Source organism: Canis aureus, chromosome 26 (genome assembly GCF_053574225.1).
Source record: "Canis aureus isolate CA01 chromosome 26, VMU_Caureus_v.1.0, whole genome shotgun sequence".
Taxonomy (NCBI): domain Eukaryota; kingdom Metazoa; phylum Chordata; class Mammalia; order Carnivora; family Canidae; genus Canis; species Canis aureus.
In genome coordinates, this window is record NC_135636.1 from 7,461,940 (window position 1) to 7,482,034 (window position 20,095).

Here is a 20,095-nt window from a genome sequence, read left to right on the forward strand (position 1 = left end):
ACTGAGATGAATACGACAATGATTAAAACAATAAGAGAGCAAAACTCTGGAAGACATTCCAACCAAAGGACTGGAACCAAACAGGAAAAGGAATGCGTAACATTGTTCTTGCCTTCAAGATATGTACTGTTAGGTTAACCTGGAATGATTTTCACAAATCCTTTTCTTCTTTTTAAACAATAAAATCTGGCTTAACAAAGCATTCTCCTTGTTTTTTTTTTTTTTCCTCCTACCCCACTAGCACATAGAAAAACTTAAATATTGTACCTTCGTTTCCCCATTTGCATTTTTTTGTAACTGCAAGATTGTTTTCAAAATTTAGTCACTATGTTTTGCACACTTTTTTTGTCTTATTCTTTGTCGTGTTCAGCATTTGATCAAGAGTTCACAGTGTCAAAATTCTTTGCTCTGCAGGCAAATTTGCAAATTGAAGAATGATAAAGTTTTTAAAAATCAGTTTACCTATGGTTTTGTATTTTGCAAGAGAAATCATCTTTTTTTTTACCTGATTCCTGCATCCATTTCATATTCCTTGAACAGATTACGTATTTCCTGACAACAACAAAAATGTCCATTTCAAACAGAAATATTTACGTTTTCAGTGTGTTTTCTTTCTTTTCTTTTTGATCATGGTAGTGATAAGAGAATAAAGCCAAAGTTGAATATTTACTTGAGAGAGAGACTGGGGGGAGAGGGGGAGGTAGGGAGAGAAGCCGGGAAGAAGGGAGGGAGGCAAAAAGCAGCAGCAAAGGAAAAGAAATCTAGGAAGAACTCTACAGGTGCAAGATGAACGTGAAATACTCTAACGACTAAAAACGTACCCTCTTTCCCTTATCCAACCTCCATGCCCACAGATAAAAATACAATACTTACAAGTTAGTACCTGTGTGTTTGTGGGTGTCTGTCTCTGTGTGCGTGTTTTCTCTCTTCTTTGGATTTGGATACTTTGAGCTAATGTGAAAATGCCCGTTTGGTTGCCCACAAAATGACGCGTGAGGGTCTAAAGACGCATAAATTAGAAATCCTACAATGGCAGAGGACGGTCACTGTACCTCTGTACCTCTTCTCTTTATGCGCTCTTCTGCTGGGACCCAAGAGCCTTTTTTTTTTTTAAACACTTTAGATGATGGAGCGCACGCGGGGCTGGTCGCTGCTGAGGACCAGGAGAGAGAGCCCCGTACTCCCCCCTCCAGCTCAGCACCGCGTCCCGCTCCCCGAGCGTGCGGGACTCTGCGGCGAAGTCCCTTTAGGGAAACTGGGGGAAGCAGCACAGAGTCCTGGCGGTCAAGCCCCGACGCCGACCTCCGAGTTTCTGTTCCTGGTGCTTGAGGGTTGGGGGAACAGCCGCGGATGGAGGCGGGAAGGACGGAGAAAGCAAAGGGAGGCGATCTTCTCAAAAAGCGCCCGACTGCCCGCGTTACCTTTCCTGCCTCCATTGCGGGGGTGGGGGGTAGAGAAAAAGATGTCAATGACCATTGTTTGCTCGTTTGGGATGTTGCTCCGCCCCCCGAGTCTGTCGTAAACCTGGCGGCGGACTAAAATAAACCCCAGATCCCGCGGCTGGGGCTCGCCGCGCCGCACTCCTCGGCACAGGCACAGGCACAGGCACAGGCACAGGCGCCGCCGCCGCCGCCGCCGCGTCCCGCCCGCGTCCGCCCGGGCCCCCCTACCTGGCCGCCCGCCGAGCCATGTCGTTGAGCCCCAAGCACACGACACCCTTCTCCGTGTCCGACATCCTGAGCCCCATCGAGGAGACCTACAAGAAGTTCGGCGGCGCCATGGACGGCGCGCCGCCCGGCCTGGGGGCGCCCCTGGGGGCCGCGGCCGCCGCCGCCGCCGCCTACCGCGCGCCCCCGCTCGGCCCCTCCTCGCAGGCGGCGGCGGTGGCCGGCATGCAGCCGCCCCACGCCATGGCGGGCCACAACGCGGCGGCGGCGGCGGCGGCGGCGGCGGCGGCGGCCGCGTCCTACCACATGCCGCCGGGCGTCTCGCAGTTTCCTCACGGCGCCATGGGCGGCTACTGCAACGGCGGCCTGGGCGGCGTGGGCGAGCTGCCCGCCTACACGGACGGCATGCGGGGCGGCGCCGCCGCGACTCCCGGCTGGTACGGCGCCAACCCGGACCCGCGCTACTCGTCAAGTGAGCTGGGCGGGCAGCGCGGGACCGAGGGCAGGCAGACGGCGCGGGCAGGGCCCGTCACCGCCCGGGGCGCGCGGGGGGCCCTGGGACCCGGCAGGGGGCGCGCAGGGGGGGGCCGGGCCCCCGGGAGCGCGCGCGGGGCCGGGACGGGGCCGGGGCCGGGGCCGGGGGCGCGCAGGGGGGCCTGGGGCCCGGCCGGGGGCGCGCGCGGGGGGTGCTGGGACCCGGCCGGGGCCCCGCGGGCGTCGCGGCGGCCGCGGTGTGAAGAGCGCGGGGCGGCGGCGGGAGCAAGCTCGCGGCAGGCCTGGCGTTCACCGGCTCCCCCCCTTGGGCCCCTCCCCAGTCTCCAGGTTCATGGGGCCGTCGGCGGGCGTGAACGTGGCCGGCATGGGGTCGCTGCCGGGAATCGCGGACGCCGCCAAGACGCTGGCGCCGTTGCACGCGGCGGCGGCGGCGGCGGCGGCGCCGCGAAGGAAGCGGCGCGTGCTCTTCTCGCAGGCGCAGGTGTACGAGCTGGAGCGGCGCTTCAAGCAGCAGAAGTACCTGTCGGCGCCCGAGCGCGAGCACCTGGCCAGCATGATCCATCTGACGCCCACGCAGGTCAAGATCTGGTTCCAGAACCACCGCTACAAGATGAAGCGGCAGGCCAAGGACAAGGCGGCGCAGCAGCTGCAGCAGGACGGCGGCCTGGGCCCGCCGCCGCCGCCGCCGCCGCCCTCCCCGCGCCGCGTGGCGGTGCCCGTGTTGGTCAAGGACGGCAAGCCGTGCCAGAACGGGGCCAGCACGCCCACGCCCGGCCAGGCCGGCCCGCAGCCGCCCGCCCCGACGCCCGCGCCGGAGCTCGAGGAGCTCTCGCCCAGCCCGCCCGCGCTGCACGCCCCGGGGGCCGGCCTGGCGTCCCTGGACGCTGCGGCGGGGGACTTCGGCGGCGGCGTGCTGGGCGCCAACCTGCTCTACGGCAGGACGTGGTGACTGCCGGCGCCCCGGCGCGGGGTCCTGCCCGCGGGCGGCGGCCGTGCGGAGCCTCGAGGGCGGACGGGGACACGCGCCGGGCCGCGGCCCTACGGAGGACGCGATCAAACCCTGACGAACGGGTCTCGGAGAGTCGGAGAGGGGCAGTCTTTGAACCGCTTTGCCGAGGGTGGGAACAGCGGCAGCCCCGGAGTTGAATAACGCGGCGCCAGGAGGCTGTGAGGTGGGGATTTCCTCCTTCCAAAAGTTTCTTAATTATTCGAAAGCGGGCCGAGTCCACGTCCACCGCGTTCCTTTCCTAACGGAAGCTCTCGCAGTTTTAAAAGCTGGAAACTGGGGGTGTTCATAGCTCCAAAAATCAACCCAGCTTTAACAATGAATCCTTTTTTGGAGTGGAACCTGAGAGATTAATTTTCAGAGGCCTCCCCCTTAAGTGCAATTTCATTAATGATTGATTGAAAGTAAATTGTAGCTCAAGGTGGCTCATGCACGTAGCAACATTATTGCAGAGGAATTATTGCCGTTTAGGTAATAGAGAAATGGAATAAAAATAATCAAAATACTGCTTGTATGGATTGATACAGCTTTTTAAATTGAATGCCGATTTTAAAATATTTTGATCGTTATTTGGGAAATAAGTGTTTCTATATTACCCTGAAAGAGGATATTTCCCATTGTAAGGTGCAGCTCATAAGAAGGAAGGGTTGTAAACTACTTTTATGTGGAATCTGGTCTCCCAAAATCAGCTGATAAAAGCACACTGTCCTTCCGTAGACCTGTTATTTGCTCTAAGTTATTTGCTTGTCTGAATTTGAGTACATTGATAAAATACTAGAGCAAGGAAGCAAATTTGCCAGAATTGACATCAATCTGTATTTCAAAGCATGTCAAGGCAGAGAATAAGATGATTTATTGAATTGTAATCAGAATGTAAAGAGTAAGAATTATTTATGATTTTCCCATATTTACAACTTAACGGGGCCGCACACCGATTTTGTTGGTGTTTTATTGTATGAATAATGTATTTACTCTTTAATATGCCAATTTATATTTCCTATGTTTCAAATGGATATTTAAATATAACTTAAAAGAATCTTTTAAGTACTTTTTTGGTAAAAGTCAAGTGGTCATTTTTCACTAAGTTGTATAGGTTTTATGTTGGTTGGTTGGTTGGTTGGTTTTACACCAGTTGGCATGACAGGACAACCACAGGTCAGTTTACTCATGATTTAAATAACTGATAGTGGAGTAAAAAAATGCCAAAAGCAAGCTGAAGAACCTTAGTTTATGAAATGAATGAAAATTTAAAACCTAACATGGATAAAGCGTGATTTATAATCACAAATAGTTACCAGAGACCCTAACCCCTTACACATTTGAAGTTTTAGAATTAGTTTGAGGCGGAAACATTTCATTTCACTTCATTGTTCGGTGTTTTTCTGAACGTACAAAGCGAATCCTTCAGAAGGTGTTTTAGACATTAACCTTGCACTTTCTGTAAACTGTATTTTACATAGTAATAATAATAACGACAAAACTCCAGTCTCTTTCACCAAGGGGAGAAATCACTGAACAAGCAAGAGGATCAGCCTTTATCAAGGGTCTGTGAATGCATTTTTGGAAAATGAGAACTAATTTTTTAAAAACCTTTTACGTAAAAGGAAACAATTTGAGCAGAAAAAAAATAGTTTGAAAATGATGCAGTACACCTACAGAAAACTCCCAATTTGGGTTTTTGCATATTGATAGACTTGTAAAATACTTGCCAAGCTAGCATAACTATTATTGAGTGCTACATTTCAAAATGCTTGTTTATATTGATTTGATTTCCCTCATAGCAGTATCAGGATTCTGAAATTTTACTTCTAGAAAATGTGTTCCAAAAGTCCACATGGTTTACAACTTATATATTTTATAACCCGGTACCTAATAATAGCTAATGGACTAAGGTCTCCAAGAAACATATTTAAAGAAAATAAGTCTTCACGGACAGTTTTTCCCTTGATAATTTATTTCTGGAGCAAAGAGTCTATTAGACTAAGTGAACTTGGTATCAAAAAGATCATAAAAAACAGCTTTATGCAATATCTTCTGAAAGCATATTTGCTTGTGGGCATATCTTTTTCCTTCCAGCATTCCTTTAAGTAGTAAAGGAACCCCTGCTAGAAGTGTTCGCTGCAGACAACTTAACATTCTACACCCAGAAATGCACGGAGTTTACGTGTGCACATCCCAAAGTTAGGATAAAGTTTGTTTCTTGAAACATTGAAATAGGAAATGATTTTACTGTTGAATTCCACATTCTGATTAATGCAAAGTAAGGGCTTTTTTTTTTTTTTTTTCTTCTCTTGCAATTAGTGCTTTGCAGATCTTTTATAAAAACACAAATGGCCAGACTAGGTGAAACTCATTAACTGAAGAGGAGGACAAGTGTCTTCACAACCAAGAGGGAGGGCTGAGGCAGAGTCTGAGTGGAACAAAGCCCTCTCAAAGTTTAGCAGAGACCACAGCAAAATGGAGTTCCAGAAATGCTAACTGCAGATGTGGTATTTTCCCAAATGTTTTGGGGTTGTATGACAAAGTTATCTCTTCCAGTTGAGGCACAGAAACAACCCAGGATCAAAGTTGCAGAGAGGAACAGCAGAGATTGCAGGTACTTCTCTGTAGTCTGTGTTGGGATATAAATTGAAGTGTGTGGCAGTGTGCAATGTTGAGGACACAGGAATGGTGTTATGTATATGGAACCATGGAGGGTGTAACCTGGTTTTCTATTTAAGACTGCTTAGAATTAAAACCTAATGGTCCAAACAAGTTGTCAATCAGACTTTTATCAATACAGATGTTGTGTCCAAACTCCATTCTGCTATTGATTGTTTCCTTTCAATTTAAAGCAAATCAGAGACTCAATCCTGTTCACTAAATGCCTGCACCTTCAAAAGAGTGGCTTTGTTAGCTGCATTGAATACTGATGATTTAGAAAGACTTTTGGAATAAATCTGTGAACCATAATCACATAAAGACACATTGACTACGTTTCTAGATATGAATTTGTGCATAAAATAATGCATTATGTTGTGGCAATACAAATTTTCAGATATTCAAAGCATGAATGATATTGCCCAACTAGTCAACATAATACTGACATGTGGATAAACCCCTGTATTTTAACCATTTCAGTCCATTTTTTTTTTAATGATGCTATTTGCCATGCCGAAACCCAATGAGATAGGGAACTAGGACACAATTTACTTAAAAAGAGAAAAAAAGAAAAACCACAACTATTAAATAACCTCTTACTGCTGGTACTGAGAATTGGTGAGCATCTGGAGAAGATTCAGAGGAAATGGCAGACAGGCACTGCATCCACATCTCATCAGGAATTCGCTCTCCCTAGTAAGTATTGAGATAACTCTGATTTCAAGATCACTTTTATTATTTTTAAGTTGGGAGGTGTAGTGGAAGCTTCTGGGAGAGGTTTTTTGGTTCCATTGTTTTTTGTTTTAGTTGTTTACCTGCAATTGAATGAAATGTGTACCCGAAATGGAATGAAATGCCTTTCATTTTATTTTTTTAATTTCTTGTAACCTTTATTTCAGGCATTGTTTAGGTGACTTCTAATAAAGGTTTAACCACTATTACTGCCTAGCTCTAAGTTGTGCTATTTTGCAGTAGTGAATGGCTCTATTCCCATTTCATATAAGAAAATTAAAGCATGTTCCATAAAAACGAAATTCCGAAATAAGCAACACAAGCGGTTAACCTTGTCACGAGTAGAGGAAAAATCCGCCGAGAATGGTGGTTTGTTACTTTCTTGTTCGTGGACCTTTGTGCTGGTGACACAGGAACAGTGTGGCGGGGGCTCGGTCTACGGCGCTGCGGGCGGACCGAGCCCGACGGCTCTCTGCGGCCCGGGATGCCGAGTCCCGGCCGACTCTTGGTGTCTACGCTTTAGGATTCTGAGCTTAGCTAAATTCGGTCAGGTTCGGACTGAGACCCGAACGCCGCCACCTCGGAAGCCCCTTACCGGCGCGGGGTTTGTACGGGAAGGCGAGCAGGTGGGGAAGCCCGGCGCCACTTCCAGGAACCCAGGCTGCTGCTGCGGCAGCCGCGTTGGGCCCGGCGGCGGCGGTGACACACAGAGCACACCGCGGGGGTCGGGGCTTGACCTTTCCTGCGGCCCCCCCGCTCCACACCGGCCGCTCCGGGGCTGCCGGGCGGGAGGACGGCGGCGCGCGGGCGGCGAGCGCCCAGAGAAGCCGGGGGCAGGGGGCGCCGGGCGTGCGCTCTGCCCGGGGGCCTGGGACCTTGCCCCCGAGAAGCGATCCGTCGGTCCCCGCCGCGTCCCGCCCGCAGTCCCCGGGCGCCGCGCTGTCCGGTCCGGCTGCGCCGTCGCCTCGCCTCGGGGCCCCTCGACTCGGTCGGACGTGAGCCCGACCTCCAGTGCCCCGCGGAAAACCGGAGGTCGGAGCCCTCAGCCCCATTCCGGCCAGCCCAGGCGTCCCGCGCCCTCGCACGAAAATTAACATCGCTCATTACACCCAATTTGCTTTTGCAACGCCAAATGGCAGTCTAATAGCTTGTAGATGGCTTTGTATTTTAACGTGCATTACCTCATTTGATCTTTAAAGACAACTGCTCATTAAGAGCCCTTAGAGTCACAATAAAGTCACTGTTTCATGTGCTGAGATTTTTAAGCATCTTTAATGAGACACTGAAAACCTGTGTCCTACTTAATGTAATTCTTTAAATTTCGCTCGTTTTTACACCCGAAATCGGAGAGAATGTTCAGTTTTAAATACACCATTTGAAGTTCTAAAAAGCGTTTATTTGAAATAGGTCATTTTTTCTGGCAGACTCAGAGATGGGAACAAGTTAGGAGAGGGAGAAAGAGTAAGGAGCGAGAGGAGGCAGCAAAGAATGGAGCAGGCCCGGAAGTGAGGGTTCAGCTAACTGGCAGGTGTCCTGCAGGGCACCCCACCAGGTAAGGGGGTGGCTAGCCCACACAGCTTTTCCATCGGGCTTCTAGCTTAGATGTCTTAAAAACAACAAACATTCATTTTCAAATTAAACCGTTACATGTAACCGTGAAAGGGCAAAGCAAAAACCATTATTTTATAGGCATACTCATGATACACACACTTAAATGAAAACTAAAAATCTTTAGTTTCACAGGTTTTGTGAAAGCATGGGCTTGGGGTACCTATGAGGCTATAGATGGTAAGATTTATATAGACTCCTTTGGAATATGCAATCCTTGATTTAGATGGTTATTCATTTGTAATATTTGGAAGATAAGAGAAGTTTAACAGAAGGTGTTATCACTTTAATGTATTGTGAAGGTTATAATGGTGGTGGTGTTAATTCCCAGAGGAGAGACGCTTTGTCTCAACAATAAAGGACCCTACTCTATTCACCCATCACCAGCAAAGAACTCAATAGCTTCCAAATACCTTCCTATTCAAGGTTAAGGTGGCCTTTTTCCTGCATAGGCTAAGATTAACAAGTGTGCCTTAGTTGAAATATTAAAGCAAAAATGTCCGAAGTCAGAAGGTCAAAGAGAAACCTTATTTTACCATTTTAGGCTAAGCTAGACAAATGGAAACAAAGCAAGTCTTTACCCATGTGTAAATTTGTTGTGGTAAACAAATGAAAATGCATATGGAAGTGCCATGTGTGAACTGCAAGCATAAATTTAAGGAGTGCTGAGTAGCAAGAAGAAAAATGAGTACAAACTGAAATTATTATGAAATAATGCAAAAAATATGCTAAGGAGCACTGGTTAATTACAAATTAAACTTGTCACCATTTCTTCAAGGTTTAAAACAAGTCCTTAAAACTGTAGCACAAGTCTATATGAAATTTATAAAATGTAAATAACTTATTCTTACAGAATTGATTATATAGTTAGCCAAATCAGCAGCTGACATACTAATTAATAGAGTTCGTTGGGCTGTCTTGCTTCTTTCATTGATCTCCTTCTGACACCTAATTGTGGAAATGAACTGTTTTCTGAAAAAGTGACTTAAAAAAACCCTCATATGACTAAGATTTTCAATGTTAAAATGTTATAAGAGAATAAGGACACAAGAGACCAGTTTCAGTTTTTTTTTTTTTTTACTAAAGTCCAGAAATTTCCATAAGACAAGTACATTAATGAAATGTTTCCAAGAAATACTGAATAATATATACTCTAGTTGGCTGAGGGTTCCAGCTCAAGAGTTCACACTTAATTCTTGTGCGTTAAAAATCAGCATGGATCTTAGATGATCTAGAATACACTGTGTTTTAAAATCCACAGCTGGTTTGATTTTAACCATAATGAAAAACCAGTATTCCTATTCCATCAAATGTGTTTTTACAAACAATAATAAATTCAGATCCACTGTATTATGCAACACACATCTTTGGAAAGCAACATGAACAGTGAGATCAGGTCAGTAGAAATATACACAGTTAAAAGAAATACACAAAGTATTGTAGTTTTATTAAAAACTACTACTTGAGAAAGAAATCTTTCCACAAATAGCATAAAATTGTAGAACGATGAAAGGATTTGGGAAAGCTTTACAAAAGCCTAATTCCAACTGTATCTTCCTGAGGGTGGTGGCAATGGGTATTTCCTTCCTTCTCTGGGATATCCCTGAAAATAAGCACAAGCAAGAGTTTATTTTCTGGATTAACACAGCCTGAAGAAATAAATTAATTTTACATCTCTCTGGAAAAACACACCATATAGAAGCTAAATATGTCTTAAAAGTACATCACATGGAAGGTCTCTCACAAGTAGGTGCTGTAGGCCCTCACTTTTTATACACAGCTCGCTGCCCAAAGCAGCCATAACCGGCCCTTAAGAAACTCCTTAAAATGCACAAAAATGAATTATATAGTTAAGTGTTCTGTGTGAAAGACTAGTGTTCTCAATCTTCTCTGCCATCCCTGGCAGTAATACAAATCACACTGTGGTAAGATGCCCACATCATCTTTAGACATATTACACTTAGAAAAGTCATTTTTGCTTCACCTAGGCAAGAGCTTGCTGAAGTCAGTTGAGGCCTAATGAACTATTAATTTTAGAGATTTTTTTTTTTTTTTTGGTTTGCTTAGGTATAAATAGAAGAGCATTGAGTACAGATTATTATTACATAACATTCATAATAGGCTTACAAATAAGATAACCTTTCCAGGCCTCTAGGATTCTGAAATAGGCTCCCACTCCACAGCCCACCCCCATAGTGTCATTCAGTAGTTCAAATTATAACGAGTAGATATAGAACCTCAAAGCCTTTTTTTAGTCACAGAAACTTCACTAAATATAGTGAAGTCATAATTACATTGTTTTTTAACAATGAACTTTTGCAACAGTGCTTCAAAACCTGTGATTTAATAATAAGCATCTCTGTGAAAAAGACTGAGAAAAAGAAATGTGTTTCCTAAAGATCATAAAAGAATGACAAATTTGCCAATTGGTTTCTGTCTTCTAAGTGAATAATGATTTTATTGCTATAACAGCAGAGAGTTCCTTACAGGGAAGACCTTCTCTGAAGGAGATGAAAAACAGGATGCACTGGGCTCAGAAAGGCTGGACAGCCAGGCCCCAGCTCTGCTGCCCAAGTGCAGGAGCCTCAGGGTTCCGGGTTTATGACTTAGTAAATGAGGTGATTGGACTAAAGATTCTCCAGGGTTTCTTCTAATTTTAAGTATGTCCCTCTTTCAAAAATATTCATTATGTTGACTGCCTACTATCATCCATTGACTCCACAGCATAAAGTCTCAAACTATTGATAAGATTTTAGGACATCTGGCACTGCCAGTAATTTAAAGTAAAATGCTATGAGCAGATTTTAAAGAATTGTAACAAAATTCTCAAAAGACAATTAAAATGATTATTTTCTTGTGAAGAGTCTTATAAGAATATACATAAAGAAGTGTAAAAAACCCCCAGATCTTCCTAAGCTATCAAAAGAGAGGTCTTGTACAAAGGGACACATGGCAAGAACCTGCATAAGAAAACTAATATTCAAAGCACTACAAAAGGCAACCAGGTAAGCAATTTTAAAACCACTTCACAGCACCGCAGGTGCTAAACTCCATGAACACCACACATAATACATCACAGCATTCTGCCCCTGTTCTGTGGCAGGGATTTGATTGCACAGCATGTAAATACTGGCCAGGGTGTCAAATGGCTGGGGGACAAACACACCAAGGCAAGTAGAACTCTGGCTTAAATTCTGCTAAAACTGGATACTTTATAGAGAAAGAAATGAAGCTTACACATACCAAATAAATTTGTCTAGGAATTATTATAGTCAATGTACAGCTATTTAAATTTAGCTAAAAAGGATTTTTTTTTCCGTGAAAAGGAGTATCACAGACGAATCAAGACAGGAGACTTCTAATTCTTCTTCTTCTTTTTTTTTTTTTTTAAGATTTCATTTATTTATTCATGAGAGACACAGAGAGAGATGCAGAGACATAGGCAGAGGGAAAAGCAGGCTCCATGCAGGGAGCCCAATGTGAGATGCGATCCCAGGACTCCAGAATCACGCCCCGAGCCTAAGGCAGACGCCTAACCGCCAAGCTACTCAAATATACCCAAGCCATTCATCCTAGACTTCTAAGATGAATAAAGGTAACAGCTGAAAGGGTAGGTTCTTACTTTCAGCTTACAGAAAATTATCATCTATTATGAAATCTAGTTTCTACTAAAACAAAGAACACCATTCTTAAAGGATAAAAATGTGTTTTCTGGCAAATGACTCTGTGCTAAATATCACTGATTGCTGCTACTCATTGGGCTGTGGGGCTGGAAAATCTTAAGCATCTTCAGGGTATAAAAGATGTAGTAAGGCAGATACTTACTCTATATACATTTTTAAATGAGGGGCCCAAGTTTAGCTGAGCTACTCTATCAGTATCTTATCCAGAAATGTTTTTAAGAAAATATGGTGTCCCAAGAGGCATGGCTAAGTATCAAGTGAGTAGCATGCTTTTCATCCCATAGCCCACACTGTATCACCTGTCTCCCTCCACGATCATCACGTCTGGGTGGATACCCGCCGGGTCCAGCTAGCATCTGGTATTGGTTTGGCTGGAAGGCTGCATTCTGGGTTTGGAGCATCCGGTTCCACGGCAGCAGAGGTTCAGCCCCAACGCCTCTGTGGAGAAGTATTATATCTGCGTTATATATCAAACTTGTTACATAGCTCAGTCTCAAACTGGCTGGCATCACCTCCAACTCTTAGGACCATCCAATTTGCCTGCATTTGTCAAATGGGACAGATAGCATCAGAGTGACCTTTATGCTCATATTTGATGTTATCTCACATGTTTCATAAAATATCAGCAATTTTACAAGAGGGATCTACACTCAATTGAGTCAGAAAGGTAGGACTTAAAATATTTTATTCACTTTGAACTGTGAAATTTCCTTTTTGGTCACTTAAAAGATTTGGACCCAAGATCATCATGTTGGTTACATTTAAGATGCTATCCAAAGAGTAAACATATATAAGACAGGAAAATGGGCTTTATTTTTAAAAATGTCTAGACTCGTTCTTGGAATCCATTCTTTCTAGTTAATTGCAGGTTGCAAATGAATTCTTACTGCTCAGAATTTTGAATCTAGGGTAGGGGACTTGGCTGTTTTTTCCCATCCATTATTCTGCTCAATATGTCAGAAGGTCTGATCGGGAGGAAACCTTTTCAAGTTCTATTGATGCAGCTTTCAATTGACCACGGTGACCTAGCAACATGAGCACTAATTGGCATGGGCTGACTGGCATTTGGTATACAGTTTACATGGGAACACAGATTCAACAGCTATTATAACCCAGTTTGCCAGCCTGGATTACTAGTCAAAAGAAATGTTTTAATTGTCTTCAAGTGCCTATTTTAACTTTGCAGATACAAAGCAACAGGTATGATGTATTAAATCATAATGTAAAACTGTCACATAAACAATGTAGCCAAGATATACCTTCTAAAGGCAATCACCATTCAATACACAATTTTCTCAAGGCATTTTCCTCATCTTCTATTTTATAGAATAGTCACTATAAAGAATAAATACAAGCAAACTTTTCTGATATATTTTAATACTAGATGCTTTGGGGCCATTACAGATTTTAGGAGAAATTATAGAACTTTAAAATTGCTAAAGCACTGAATAGTATTAACTATAACAACACAGGTGTATGAATTTCATTTCCCAGGTATTGTGGGGAACAGCTTGATGTTGGGCTCATTGGGTAATGCATTCTTCTCATAGCTATTCAAACCTGAATCCATCCTCTCTACCCTCCCACTCCCCTAGCCTTCATTTGGAGCTTGCCCCTTTATTTTAGCAAGAGTGTCTCATCTCTTTAACAAAACCAGTTACACAGAGAAATAGGAATGTTCTCTTCCGGTCTCTGCACAAGTGAGGGGTTAATGTTTTGTACTGTAACCAAAGAGGCTCATCAAAACTGGGCCGTTAATGGAAAACTCATATGCCAAAAATGCAATTCACATTGTGTTAACTGTAATCAGTTTTTATTTTCAATTCTGCGATGATCAAACTCACTCAACTGAGCTTATGGAAAATCTGCTGGTATGGATGATATATATTATAAATGCAATTTTACATTATTTTATATTCTAAAAATAGGTTAGAAACAAAGCCACAATTTAAAAACACAAAGTCCTCTTTTTGTTAGAAATAATTACTTAAAAATGTTTTTAACTAAGATAATTTTTATAAAAACAATTTAATTGGAATTAAATAGAAAAAATGCTAATAGGGACAAGTACTATCCCCTTTTGCTTTTTACTGGCAGAGTACCATCTTTTCCACAAGTTCACCATATTTCTATACTATTAATTTGCAAATAGTTACAATTTGTCTTCAAAAATATACTTTAAACCAGGTATGAAGTACTGAGGTTGACACATTTTAACTTCTTGAAATTAGTAGCTTACCTATTGAGGCAACTATACACACACATGTTTTTTTACACTATTGTCAACATTGTTGTTTTTTTTTTTAATTTTAATTCCAGTATAGTTAACACACAGTGTTATATTAGTTTTAGGTGTACAATATAGTGAGATTCAACAATTCCATATATCACCTGGTGCTCATCATGACAAGTGAGTGCCTTAATCCCCATCACTTCTTTCACCCATCCTCCACCTGCCTCCCTTCTGGTAATCAGCAGTTTGTCCTCTATACTTATGTATGTTTTTTGTTTTTTGTCTACGGCAACAATATTCTTAAGTTTCTAAAGTTCTGTTTTAGAAAGTAGTGGGCATTGTGAAGTAACTACTACCAATTTGGATATTTTAACTTTATTTTTTTTTTTAATTTTTTATTTATTTATTTATGATAGTCATACAGAGAGAAAGAGAGAGAGGCAGAGACACAGGCAGAGGGAGAAGCAGGCTCCATGCACCGGGAGCCTGATGTGGGATTCGATCCCGGGTTTCCAGGATCGCGCCCTGGGCCAAAGGCAGGCGCCAAACCGCTGCGCCACCCAGGGATCCCTGGATATTTTAACTTTATATATATGGCAGTTCTTAAAGATGTTCCATGACTAACTAAGCTTTATGGCACTAAGTTAAAAACTAAATGGCCACCTTGGATAAGGCCAGAAAGAGAAGCAAGCCCCCACTGGCAAGAATTATATGGAAAACAGGGCAGTACTCAAATGCTGTTTACCATTTACTCAGTTCACAGTGGCTTGTCTCTGTGTGGGAAGGTGAGGACAGGTGTGTCTGCTTTATGATTTTTTTAAAAAATATTTTTTTAAAAGAGAAAAATAGAGCATGGGGGGTGGTGGATAGGGGTAGAGAGAAAGGGAGAGAGAAATCCCAAGCAGACTCTCTGCTGAGCTCGGAGTCCTACCCAGGCTCAGTGCCAACTAAGATCATGACCTGAGCCGAAATCGAGTCAGATGCTTAAACTACTGAGCCACCCAGGAGCCCTGTTGTATTTTTAAGTGAAATGAACATATGGATTACAGATAATATCTCAAAGTAGGAAACAGTGTATTTCAGGGAAAAAAAAAAAAGTACACTCAACATTTTCTTTTCTAGTAGGGTTCTCAACCAAACACAGCAGCAGACCAAGTACTGAACTAATAATAAGGATCAGTAAACTGGCCCCAGTAAGAATTCTACTACTTACTAGTGACATCTTAGCAAAGTCAAAGTGACTACCAGTTTGTATTTTCTCCTCTACACCTTGTGCAGTCAGAATGGTTAGGTGCACTTCTCAGTCTGTGTATCTGTTAAGAGGCTAATGAACAAGTTTAGGATGGCTGGATTCAAACTTTGTTTTATTTATGAATAAATGGTATGTTTCTTAAATGACCACAGTCTAAGAATTCTCTTAGGCTCACATTTAACTTTGGTTTTAAGGTATGATTTCAACTTTCTGACTAAAATTAAACCAAAAATGAATGCCTCACAACCTTGTCCCTAACCTGCTGAGTTCACAGAGGCAGTCAGGAATAGTACAAGTACTTGGCAAGGGCAGAAGAACAAAAATCCGATGGAAATCAAGATAACGGTGATGATCATAGGAAATATCTTAGTATGTAGAGGGAAGGAAAGCCGCTGGGAATGTAGAAAGTGCCTCCGAAGTGGAAGGAGAACCTTTACTTCCTCTAATTCCCTACAGCTTTGCTCTAATATTATGCTCAGGTAAGTGTTCTGATGAGTGAAGTTTGTTCAAGGGAAAGCTTAATAAGAAATGGTACAAAAGATTAATGTATGCAAACTGCCAGACTGCTGTGTGCCTAAGTTTCCTCATCAGTAAAAACAACATCTACCTCTGAGGGTTGCTAGGAGGATAAATGAAGTCATGTTTCTAAAGGCATGTTTGCCCACAGGGCTGACACTTTGTAGGCAGACTGGAATGTGAGTGATTATTAACAATACAGGAAAGAAGCAAGCAACAAAGTAGGGAAACTGAAAATCAAACTCAACAAATTTGATGCAGAAAGACAGTTATTGAAAATGAGATTAGTTCCAATGTGATAATTTGTAATTTAAGAAAAATTTACCCCTTACTCCTTTCTTAATTTGTTTGAAAATGTTCCTATCCTAAGGATGTGGAAGCAGTGCATGCATGTGGTGTGCTCAGAGCACTTATACTGAGTACAAAACAAATACAGGCATTGTATCAGTCATCTTAAATTTAAAAAGCAGTCTGCACTAAGCAGTTGATACTATTAATAAACAATTGAGTAACATGATTTCTTTTATCTTCTTGAAGAAAATCATGAAATTAAGTTTGGGATCTCACATAAAGTATTCTTAAAAGGGGAGCAACGTTTATAACTCCGTTCATAACACTTTTATTCACTTCAGATGTGAAAAGATCAGATTGCTGAAACGGTAAAGGCAAGGGGAACAAAACAGATTAGAATCGCGAAGGCAAAGAGGGAAGCCTTACTATGAGTTAATTGGGTTTCAGCATTTACTGATGCTGGCAAACCAGCATAAAATGAAAGATCTGAAAGTTGCCCTGTAAAAAATTATTCTATAGATGTTAATATAATTATTCATAACATGCCTAGCTGTCTTGTCATGTAGAGACCACCTGACTTAGGAGCATACAACTTATCAATGGAAGAACACAAGTCAAACATCCCTCGTTATTAAACCATGTCACACTCTTCCTAGTCCCCAGTACTTATTAGACTGCAGATCCCATAATCCTCTTCTGAGTCCCTTCTGCGTTTAATTCAGCTCAGTCTTAAGTAGTTAAAGAAACTGTTTTCAGTGGCAACTAATAACTACTGACCTACAGTGACACTGCCCTACAATAGGCTTGTCAGCCCTGAAAAAGTTGTACCAAAGAAGCTGATTAGGACTTCAAGAGGTTTGTAGCAAGAATCAATGGTTGGTCTGTACTAACGCTGTGGTGTTCGCACAGAAATGATAAAAGTGGAACACCATTAGTTATGCCTCATTAAGCTGCACAAGTCTTCTAAAAAGAAATTTGTTTAGCCTGACCAAAACCTAATACAATTTTAAGCTCTCTCTGCTGCATTTTTCAGGGTACCTTAAAACATTCAATAAAATAAAGGCCAAGGACCAAGGAAAGTGGGAAAGTATATAAATAGGAGTCTTTTAATTCAGTGTGTTAGGCATCTATTTTCCTAAAGGACAAGCACAACAGAAACTGCTTAGAGGGAAGAAAGTACATTTCAAACCATGGAGAGAAAGCTCAAACCTCAAATGTAAATGTGCAAAAATATTTAGAAATCATGTTTGCTTTAATATTACCTGTCAAACCTTTGCTGCTGGAAAAGGGGAGGAGGACCCCGCCAGGAATCCTGGGGCCTCATATCTGGAAAATAAAGAGAAACGGTAACAGATTTTAAGAAGCAATCCTAACTATAAAAATCCTAGAAGAGGCGTGGGCAGTAATTTGACATAGGAAGTAACTTTTTTCTAGATAGTTCTCCCGAGGAAAGGGAAACAAAAGCAAAAATAAATTAGGACCACATCAAAATAAAAAGTTTCAGAAAAAAAAACAAAAAACAAAAAAAACAAAATAAAAAGTTTCTGCAGAGTGAAGGAAACAATCAAAACTAAAAGAAAACCTACAGAATGGGACAAGATCTTTGCAAATGACTTACCTGATAGAGGGTTAGTATCCAAAATACATAAAGAACTGATACAACTCAACACCAAAAACACTCCACAATCCAATTAAGAGGTAATCAGGATTCGGCTTACCCATATATTTTTATAATTATAAATTTTTGGGGGAAAAAAAGTCTGAGACAGAATACAAACCAAGTAACTGGTTAGCATAATTACAGAAACTGCAAATGTAAAAAGACACAAAATCAAAAGGGTCAGTAAATTTATTATTATTTTTTCTTTGATAATGAAACATAGTTTTAGGAGTCTTAGTCATTAAACTTGCACATTTCTCTCACTGCCTATGTGTGCATAAGTATGTAAAGGTATCTATTTTTCACATTTTTATAAACACAGTGCAGAAGAAAGGGATTTCAGGTTTTTTTCCATAAATACAAACAGAGTGAATAGTATCTTTAACAGAAATCCTGAGAATGTCCTCCTAAGCACAAAAACTGGAAGGAACCCTGGCTTACCTAGCTATATAACAAAATGGGGTGTACACATATCTCCAACACATGCCACAAAGATGCAAATAAAGGGACTACCCACTTTTCTACTGTTTTCTGAGAGTCAGACCTCCTCCCCAACACAAAGCTGAACTGGCAACATCTGACTCCAAGAAACAATTAAATGGCTGCTACTCCCGCACGTGAATGAGTTGAAAGGAGCAGCCCCAAACACCGGTCAGGCGGGCGTTCAGCAGCTCAGCAGGTCGTGTTAACCAACTGCCACTCCGCTAGTCTCCAGGCTTGCAGTCACCTTGGCCACCCTTCAGCAGGGTCCATGTGTGACCTAATTAAAACAGTTGGTTCCAGGAGTTGTCTAATGAGTTCACTGTGTGAGGACAGTAACCTCCTCCAGACTCCCGAGACCCAAGGACAACAAGGCTTACCATAATGTATTCAGGCTCACATTTTAATGGAAACACAAACTAGAAACATGCTTTTCAAAATTACTTTCTTAAAGGAAGAAGAAATGAAAGCTTATCTCTGGCTAGGAACCAAAAAAATGCAATCTGGGCTCACTTAAAATAAATAAATAAAAGGGGGGGTGGGGAAGAAAAGTGGAATTGTGTTTATTTTTTTTAAGATTATTTATTTATTTATTCATAGAGACACACACACAGAGAGAGAAAGAGAGAGAGGGGCAGAGACACAGGCAGAGGGAGAGTAGGCACCATGCAGAGAGCCTGACATGGGACTGGATCCAGGGTCTCCAGGATCACACCCTAGGCTGCAGGCGGCACTAAACCGCTGCGCCACCAGGGCTGCCCTGGAATTGTGTTTAAAAGAAAACCCCACAAAGGAGAATATGGAACAAGCAGAGGATCCAGCTGTTCACATGATTCCAGTGTCAACAACTCACTACTACTGTTCTGGGTTCCTCCCACCTTGACAAGGCTGACAAATGCCACCTAAAGACAGTTTCATAAAAAGACAATGACCCTTGGCCAGGGCAGGAGTGGGGGAACAACCATAGCCCACTGTCCCTCAGCCAGCATGAAGTGTCCAGCAGCCAAACCCACGATAGATGCTTCTCTTGGAAAAGAGCAGGAAGCCTTCACCACCATTACTTTCATGTAGAAATGCATTCTGAATGGAAAGGTGGCACCTCTTCTTAAAAGCCAGACTAGTAGTAGTCAAACTGAGGAACACTGCTGAGGAGTTTTCATGGTGGTCATTAAATATTCCAAACCTGAATGGGAATGCACAAGGCTTATGACCACACAACCCACAGTAAACAGGCCCAGAATAGCTTCTTAATCCTTATTACGGACCTCGGAGGTCTGTAGGAAATCATGAGAGGTAAAACTAGAAATTCCTACAAAAACAGTAATCATCATCTGTGTGGTTTATTTCTAGGGAAAAACATGAGACACACTTGCCTCAACACATGATTTTCAACATACCACCATTTATGAGAAAGCAATCTGCTGAAAGTAAAATCAAGCTCCTGGCCACTTTTTCTGATCATTACTTTGTTAATTAAACTCGGAAGTCCACTGGTCTATTAAGATATTGTACACAAGTTAGTTCTGTGAGAACTGGTTAAAATGTTAGCAGAAGTGTATTTTATTTTAGTGTCTTACATACTCAAAATTAGCTAATATAACAAAAGTCCATGGATTTCGCTTGGAACCCTGTCTAGCTCTGTATTTCACATGTCCCAGAATCACTGTAGTCACCCTTTTTACCATGAAGACTCAATTACATGATTCTGGTTTCATGGTGGCTCTTTTTATATGATATTATCACAGAATTCAAACTCTTCATGGTACTTAGAGAAGCTTCCATACAGGTCCCTGATAAATTTAAAACTGAATGAAGTATTAGGCACCTGGATG

At 42.5% G+C, this 20,095-nt stretch overlaps 2 protein-coding genes across 2 annotated transcripts in view; one reads left to right on the forward strand and one right to left on the reverse strand.

Annotated features, from left to right (window-relative positions):
• The first annotated feature begins 1,644 nt into the window (after positions 1 to 1,644).
• NKX2-4 (NK2 homeobox 4) lies at positions 1,645 to 6,930 on the forward strand. The gene is made up of 2 exons (XM_077871984.1): positions 1,645 to 2,139; positions 2,483 to 6,930. Exons 1-2 carry the CDS (start codon positions 1,689 to 1,691, stop codon positions 3,109 to 3,111), a joined length of 1,080 nt encoding a protein of 359 aa, XP_077728110.1. The 5' UTR covers positions 1,645 to 1,688; the 3' UTR covers positions 3,112 to 6,930.
• Positions 6,931 to 9,206: 2,276 nt separating this feature from the next.
• XRN2 (5'-3' exoribonuclease 2) overlaps positions 9,207 to 20,095 on the reverse strand; it is an 86,027-nt gene continuing 75,138 nt past the window's right edge. The window contains exons 28-30 of the mRNA XM_077871976.1: positions 17,386 to 17,449; positions 12,131 to 12,269; positions 9,207 to 9,751 (exon numbers count right to left, since the gene is read on the reverse strand). Coding sequence (XP_077728102.1) covers positions 9,686 to 9,751; positions 12,131 to 12,269; positions 17,386 to 17,449 — 269 coding nt within the window. The 3' untranslated portion in view covers positions 9,207 to 9,685. The remainder of the gene's footprint in view (positions 9,752 to 12,130; positions 12,270 to 17,385; positions 17,450 to 20,095) is intronic.